Here is an 8303-nt window from a genome sequence, read left to right on the forward strand (position 1 = left end):
TGTCTCTCATACCTAAAAGAGAGGAGATATGCTAAGAGATGGGGTATAGTTAGATCCGTGAAAACGAGAAACAGTGTGGACGGAAATTACAGTGATGATGATCTCATCGGCGACCTCCTCGAGGTGTGCGAGAAGTCTCGGTGGCGCTTCGTACACGTATCGTAGGCTGTCGGAGTTGCGGTGTGTCGTTCACCGCGGTATCGTAGCTTGGCAGAGGCCGTTCGACTTGTTGGTCATCTCGCAGAAGAAGAGCTTGCTCGTGCTGATCTCCTCTTTCTTCCCAGTAGTCCCGCATGTGTCGGCCAGCTTCAAGGTTCGGTGATCCAACAGGGCTCGTATATTCAGGTGGGAGCTCTCCAGGCTGCAGGAATCCGGGTCCACGTGCGGTCTCACGGGCTACATCGTGTGCATTGCTGGCCTCTGCACTGGTCCCCTCGCCAATGTCTTCGTTAGAGTCCACGAGGCTAAAAGCTGCCAGGGAGATGTCAGTGGGGCTGCATTGAGGGCCAGGGCTTGTGGGTTGATTACGTCCAAGACGCACTTGCTGGCTGCTAGATCTTGCGTGTGCATAGCCCGCAGAGATGTAGTTGCCAGCCATGCCTTCCCTGATGCCTTCGCGCCCAGAATCCAAAAGAATCGATCCTTGTTCGCTGCCGTACGGTGGAGGAGGAGCCAAGCTGCCAGTCTGAGGGGCCAGACCCCATTTCTTTACGTTGGCCTCGATAAAGACAAAGCCCATCTGCCCAAGGTTGACATGGACCTGGCATGGTCCTTGAGCGCCGACCGTGGGGAAGAAGTTCTGCGCCTTGAGACCGTGCGCAACATCATCCAATTTCTTGCCATTGCGGGTAAAGAAGATGGTTCCAGTGCGGGGTCTGTATCCAACTCCGATAACATCGCCCTGGACATATGCGGGTCCGTAAGCGGAAGGTGTAAAGGGCTGGTTGAAGCGTCGGTTGCCGTTCGATCCGTACGAGATGGAAGACTTGTGATAGCCTGCGTATATGTCAGTGTGGTAATTCGACATGCTGTATACGAGCATACGTACCTGGCAGTCTGAACAGGGGATATGGCTTGGTCGTGACACCAATTGCAATGCTTGTGTTCTCCGGCTTCTCGTAAATCTTGGCTTCCCAGTAGTAAACCTCGTTCTGCTTGGGTATCGGTAGGTTGCTCTGAACGCTGCACTCGGAGTCGAAGAACTCGATCTCGGTTCGGCCTTCGACGAAGCAATTTGCGATCTCTAGTTCTGGCTCGAACTCCCATGCTGACACGCCCTTCTCTTGAATGGCGAGGAACTGCGATAGAGAGATATCGGTGTGGACGGACTCGGGAGGGTTGACTTGTACAAAGGCTGGTGCATGTTAGCGAATGCTGCCCGACGTGAGGGGACTCGTCTCTATCTTACCTTTCGCTCGTAGGTACTCGGCTCTCTGCAGGTCGTCCATCTCTTCCAGGGCCTCGGCCTCCTCTTTAGCGAATTGCTGCTCATCATCATACTCTCCAGGGCGTGTGATTCGGTCCAGGAACACGCGGCCTTGCTGCGTGTAGCGGAAGTAGCAAATGATGGCGAAGACGAGGAAGCAGAAGCCTGCAGTGCCGAGTACCGAGAACACGCCGATCATGATGCCCTTTGCAGTAGAACCCAAACCATTGTTATTGTCGTTGTTGTAGCGCGCTATCCGTGGGGCGTCGCCAGTCGATATGTGAAGGGCATGCGCCGCCTCGGCGAGCCCAGTAGCTGTCGCAGAGAAGGCAGAGTGGACGGGAAGATACGATCGCGCGAGTGTCGTTGGCGGCAGGACGGCCTGCAACGGTTCTTGCGGCAGCATGATGGCGTGCGGGGTCTCTGCAGCCGGTGCTGTTCAACAGCGGGGGTATTGCGAGGTGGTGAAGGCACTACCAGCAGGCGCAGCAGCGCTCGTGGTCGGCGAAGGAGCTGTTCGCTCAATGCGTCGATCCAGCGGCGGGGATCGAAAGTGGCTGGTGACGCAAGTAGGTCCGCGGGAGTCGCCGGCGACGAGATAGCGATGCGGAGGGCGAAGTCGGGCTGAACTCGCTGGAGAAAGGAGCGCGGCGGCGGGAGAGAACAGGAGACGGGCGATGCGGTGGGTGTTGTGCCCAAGTGTGTCGTGAAGAGTGAGACTACCTACGCCTGCCTGCGGCCGTGAGACGGCAGGTGCGGGTTGCTTGGCTTGCCACAAGGCGATCGCAGCGTTCGTAGTGTCAGGCCTGCAAGATCCGCAACGCTGCCGGTAAATCTGAGCGTCCGACGATCAACCAAATGCAGTGACACGAGAGAAAGAGAGAAAGAGTGCACACGATCCGTTGACAAGTGCATCCAACGTGCCGGAGGGGGTCAGGGTCAGTTCGAGACCATGGAGCCGGCCTCACGGCCTCACCAACCACGAACTACTGCACCGTTCTAATGCGCTTCAGGAGACAACTCACACAGCGCGTTGTAATTTGAGATTCCTTACTTCAGAACCCGCAATACACCTTGCAGCACGATATTGCTCTTGTGCAACATCCAGTCTTCCTTCTGCAGACGTGCTTTGCTTGTGCTCGAGGTATCCAGTCGTCCGCTTGTTACAACACAACCTGAAACACCACTTCGCAGAGCCGCCATAGGGCGCTATCTATGTATAGCCACATTGTCAGAGGGCCGTTACAGGGCTAGCAGCCGGTATTGCAGACGTGCCCGTGCGTGATTTTGCGGATCGAGTTTTGAAGACGTCTGCTGCGCGTGCGTTGCGAATCATGAGGTTCCTACTGAAGTACTGCCTTGCAGCTGAGAACAACAGACCTCAGATATCAAACCTCGCGAGTGCCAAGTAACTTAGGCAGTGCAGATGGAAGCACAATCTCCGCGCTCATAGCTGCATGCAAAATCGTACGTAGCCCCGTGCTGCACGTACAGTGGCTGAGACATGTCAGCCTTTGACGGGGTTCGTAGTGTCGTGGTTTGAATAGCATAGACATTATGGGTTCGATGCAGGTGCCGATGGAGAACAGATAAACAAACATTACTCAGCACCTGATCACGACATGCTGGGTGGGTGACGTGCAGGTGATTATGCAAGATCGATGCAAGATCGCTGCAGGCAATGCGTCTTTCTGATGGCCATCGGGGTGGACACATCCAGTGCAGTCACGTTCAGTACGCGCAACATCACTCGACCATACTCATGCTGTGCGCAGGTCGGAATTTGAAGCCAGATAAATCATATGGAGGCAAGATAGGGTGCAGGTGGTTGGAATCGATTTTGGGAGCCGTCGATGCGACTGAGCCGTGCAGTCGTTGTGTGCTACAGTGCACCAGTCGCGCAAACAATTATCACCAAGGAGTCAGTGGATCTGGTCGAGTTTGCCATTGGTATGAACAGAGGGTAGCACATATCGATGCGCGGAGAGCGATGACCGCGTTAGAAGTCTTGTTGCTTCCATTGCAACCTCGTAACGACGAGCGTTGGATAGCGTGCAGCTGTATCGACCAAATTGTACTCAGCGTGGCCTGTTGTAGGTCGCAGCTCGTTGAAAGGAGCTTGGAGAGCTTATTGGCAGCTTTCTCGTTTCAACGAGGTGCTTCCATAGCCATAGGAGTAGCGCCATGGGCCAAAGCTGGACCCCTAATCACTCATCACCAACTGGAGGCCTAAAATCAGTGTTCTCTGTAAGCTAAAATCTGAAATACCAGGCCTTGTAGTAGAATTTGGAGCATTACGCTTGTTGTATCGTCATCAATTGCAAACGTGAGTGACGTCTGTTGCACTTAGCCAAAAGTACCCGTGAGAAGTTATTGGTATGTCTACTTGGCTCGATCGCAGAGCGTTCCGATTGACCGCGAGGGTTGGTGAGCACAGAGCTATGGCGCTTTATCTCGCCCGTTGCTGTTACTTTTGTCAGATGACCATAGACTGCTGTGCAGCACCTTCACCACGGCTGGGCAAAACTGCTGGTTTATTGGAGCAGTATGTATTGTTAGCAGTTGTAGTCGCGTCTGCACATGACGTGTCTCGATCAGGATGTTGCTGGTAGAGTTCGCCGTTGTTGTGTCACCACGTGTTGGGTTTCGATGTGACAGAGCTTCTTGATCCCGAAGTGAGAAAGCGCCGACTCCACGACGTGTGCTGCGGCGCATTCCTCTTTCTGCACGACGCTCTTGTTCAAATAGGATCTCTGCTCTTACACCGTGTCCCATATCATCGAAGAGGAAGGAGCTGCGAAGCTAGGTCCAGGGGTTCTTGACTAGGTCTTGGACGAGAAAGCGCTCGATCAGCTGCGAAGCTCGATAATATACAAGATGAAGACGAGTTAGACAATGAGAGAGCCTGCATGATGCCAATTATTCGATCAGAGCTTGGGTGACAGTGCTTGCGCCGTGCAACGTGCGATTTGCTACACGTCAAACCTGTCAGCAACACTCGGCGAGCCCTACGCTGCGCAACACTGCAGTGCATGCGGTTAGAGCAGCGATCGACTCCGGTCTCTGTCGAGGGTGAAGGCGGTGTGTTGAAGAAGCGCTGAGTAGATAGATGCACATGTTCGGGGCTTTGGTTTAAAACTCACCTAATCCAATCAGGGAGGTGGGTCGAGCGCACTTGACATTTCTCTGCCTGCACCTTTCCCAGCGGCATACGTCCCGAAGAGGCCACACGTCGTCGTCGTCGCTTCGGAATTCTCCTGTCACACTCTTGTTTTCACCTGCACTTTTGTCACACGCAACCCTATTTCTAGTGTTGTGCTTTTACAGGCACACAATAGCCCCAGCCGTGCCTTGTCGTGCCCCTCCCAAGCTGCACGCAGCCGTTCCCCGCGTCATTCTACGAGCAAACTTGCAACCGCAACTCACGCCGAAAATTCCTAGACCACTCGACTTCCTGTAAGACCTGCAAAATGATTGTGGCTTTGTAGAACGCACCGATTCAGGAGCTGGTACGTCCACTTGCCCTTCTGCCAGTTCAGTGCATTGCTCTCAGCAGACGCATAGCAAGAGCTAACCATGCTGCAGCAACAGAATCAACTTGAGGCGCCACCACAACACCGCAGCCCCTTACCGCCGTCGATCTCGAATCGCAGTACTTTTCCCGCTGAGAAAGACTTCTCGAACTCGCGCAGCGCACCACATCTCGACCCTTCCCCGCACCCTATCTCAGATTCTTGTCACAATGTCGTGGCAACCTGAAGAACAGACATTACGGCAGCTGGCGCAGTGCCTGAAGGACTCGCTTGGCGGTCACGATGCGAATGCACGCAAGAATGCCGAAATTGTACGTCCCTAGCATTTGTAACGTGTGTCGCAGCAGTTGCGCTGACTTTCGGGGCCATACAGATGCTCAGGACTGCTAGGGCCTCGCCTGATTTTGACAAGTACCTGGCATACCTCTTCTCCAGCACCCAGCCTCCGTCAGGCGTCGATATGGACGGATCCCTCTATTTCCAAGCGCGCGCGGCAGCCGCCATCATGCTGAAGAACGATGTAAAGACATCGTTGAAGACCATGGACGAGAATACAACAAGTTACATCAAGAACATCATCATGATCGGACTGCAAGATTCGAACAAGCAGATGCGCCTGTATGCCGGAAACGTCATCACTGAGGTAGTGCGACAAGGTGGCATTATGGGATGGCCTCAAATCCTCTCAGATCTTGTCAACATTGTCAGCAATGCGAACGGCAACTCTTCTGTTCAGGCACAGGAAGGCGGTATGAGTGCTCTGTTGAAGATCTGTGAAGACCACAGGAGAGCGCTAGACAAGGAATACCAGGGTCAGCGACCTTTGAGCTTCATCTTCCCAAAGCTTCTCGAGCTTACCACAAGCCCCGTCCCCAGGGTTCGCGCTGATGCGATAGCGGCGATCAACATCTTCATCCCGGACAAGCTGCAGGTCGTGCTCTCCAACATCGACGCATTGATGCAACAGCTGTTCTCCATCGCCAGCGACACAAGCGAGGATGTCAGAAAACAGGTCTGTCGAGCCTTTATTCATGTAGCCGACATTGCTCCGGAAAAGATGCTGCCGCACATGAGTGGCCTGGTCGACTACATGGTTGCGCAGCAACGTAGCAAAGATGACGAGGAGTTAGCTCTGGATGCCGCTGAATTCTGGCTTTGTGTTGCTGAGGATGCAAGACTGCGCGATCACCTCGGTCCTTATCTGGCGAAGATCGTGCCCGTACTCCTCGAGAGCATGATCTACAGCGAGGACGATGTTCTGCGTCTCGAGGGCGAAGAGGAGGACTACAATGTCGACGACCGGGAACAAGATATCCGACCAAATTTCGCATCGAGCAAGTCGGGGCGCATGACAACAAATGCCGACGGCGAGACGATTCTCACTAACGGTGCTGGGGTCGACGACGACGATCTCAGTGACGGTGAAATCGAGGACTACGATGACGATGATTCAATCGGCGATCCAGAGGATGCATGGAATCTGCGGAAATGCTCAGCTGCAGGATTGGATGTACTTGCAGGAGTGTTCCACGAGGCAGTCTTCGAGGCGACACTTCCATACCTCACATCAAACCTCAACCACGCTGAGTGGCCCAACAGAGAGTCTGCTGTCCTTGCTCTCGGTGCTATTGCCGACGGTTGCATGCACGTCGTCCAACCCCATCTCCCCATGCTTACCCCTTACCTCATCACGCTTCTGCAGGATCCCAAGCCTGTCGTTCGAAAGATCACATGTTGGACCTTGGGTCGCTACTCTGGATGGGCAGCGCGTCTCGATCAGGCTGGAAAGCAGCAATATTTTGAGCCCATCATGGACGGTATCCTGAAGAAAATGCTGGACAGCAACAAGGGTGTGCAAGAAGCTGCAGCATCAGCTTTTGCACATCTAGAGGAGAAGGCGAACACCCAGCTTTCTGAGTACTGCCCTGTCATCGTCCGCCAGTTCATCCAGTGTTTTGCGATGTACAAGGACAAGAACATGTACATTCTGTACGACTGTGTTCAGACTCTTGCTGAGCACGTCGGACCAGCGCTCGCTCAGGACGAGCTGGTCGCCATGCTGATGCCGGCTCTTCTGCAACGCTGGAACAAGGTGTCGGATCATTCAAGGGAGGTCATCCCACTTCTCGAATGTCTCTCATATGTGGCAACTGCGCTTGACAGCAAGTTCTCTCAGTACGCTGGTGGCATCTTCGCGAGGTGTGTCGGCATCATCCATCGAAACCTTCAAGAAAGCCAGATGGCCACCGAGAACCCAAGTCTCGAGATGCCTGACAAGGATTTCCTGATCACTGCCGTGGACCTTTTGAGTGCCATGATCCAAGCCCTCCCTCCACAGGACAGCGCCCAATTGGTGGCAGGAACTCCAAACTTCTTCCAGCTCCTTGCTATCTGCATGAGCGACTCCAGTAACGATGTGAGACAGTCGGCCTACGCTCTGCTCGGTGATTGCGCTATCTGCGTTTTCGAGCAACTCCAGCCTTGCCTACCTGCCATCCTTGAGATTCTTATTGTTCAGCTCGAGCCCTCACCCGCACAGATCGGCCACGATGAGTCGGGATACTCGGTCATCAACAATGCTTGCTGGTCAGTCGGAGAAATTGCTATGCAGCAGAAGGAGGGGATGCAGCCTTACGCCGAGCGATTGCTTCAGAAAATTGGCACAATACTGTTCGACAGCAAGGTGCCGGAGTCACTCAATGAGAACGCCGCTATTGCTCTCGGTAGGCTCGGCTTAGGCTGTGCTCAATATCTCTCCGTGCATCTTGCTCAGATGGCGCCCGCATTTCTACGCGCCATCAGCAAGGTCACGTGGAACGATGAGAAAGGCCATGCGCTGGCCGGCTTCATGCAGATAGTCCTGGCAAATCCAGGCGCAATGGAGCAGTCTCTTCTGGAGTTCTTCAGTTTGATGGCTTCTGCTGACCGGAACTTCGTCACTGGACCATCTGGTCAGAACTGTCGTCAACCATTCAAGACGGTGAGCAAGGTCAAATATATATCCACCGACTCTACTGACTCCCGACACAGATTATCGAGCAATACAAGAGCATGATCTCGGATTTCGACAGCTTCCTGGACGGCCTCCCGGGTGACCAGCAGGTCACCTTCCGTGAGCTGTACGTTGTTTAGGGAACATTCACACACTCGTACCACTGCTATGGCTCTCCTCAGAAATGTTGATGAGCATAGGAGCGGGCGATTTCCTTACATGTCAGCCGGCGTTGGATTGATGCTGAATCGTTAGAGGAAGAGAAGGATACCAAAAGCAGGGCGAATTAGGTGGAGCTAGTACTATAGGCGCGGAGGAATGAGCAATGAGCATTTACGAACGACCACGGAGG

The 8303-nt window shown here is 53.9% G+C and overlaps 2 protein-coding genes across 2 annotated transcripts; one reads left to right on the forward strand and one right to left on the reverse strand.

Moving 5' to 3' along the window:
- Window positions 1-103: 103 nt before the first annotated feature.
- On the reverse strand, window positions 104-1832 carry M421DRAFT_10342 (SPRY-domain-containing protein; the record flags this gene model as incomplete). Its single annotated transcript, XM_033586901.1, has 3 exons — window positions 104-996; window positions 1049-1354; window positions 1409-1832. The coding sequence occupies 3 exons, from the start codon at window positions 1830-1832 to the stop codon at window positions 104-106; spliced, it is 1623 nt and encodes a 540-aa protein (XP_033442957.1).
- Window positions 1833-5168: 3336 nt separating this feature from the next.
- On the forward strand, window positions 5169-8091 carry M421DRAFT_10343 (transportin-2; the record flags this gene model as incomplete). The annotated part of the gene is made up of 3 exons (XM_033586902.1): window positions 5169-5270; window positions 5333-7939; window positions 7990-8091. The coding sequence occupies 3 exons, from the start codon at window positions 5169-5171 to the stop codon at window positions 8089-8091; spliced, it is 2811 nt and encodes a 936-aa protein (XP_033442958.1).
- Between the last annotated feature and the right edge of the window lie 212 nt (window positions 8092-8303).

This window comes from Didymella exigua, assembly GCF_010094145.1.
Source record: "Didymella exigua CBS 183.55 unplaced genomic scaffold M421scaffold_62, whole genome shotgun sequence".
Taxonomy (NCBI): domain Eukaryota; kingdom Fungi; phylum Ascomycota; class Dothideomycetes; order Pleosporales; family Didymellaceae; genus Didymella; species Didymella exigua.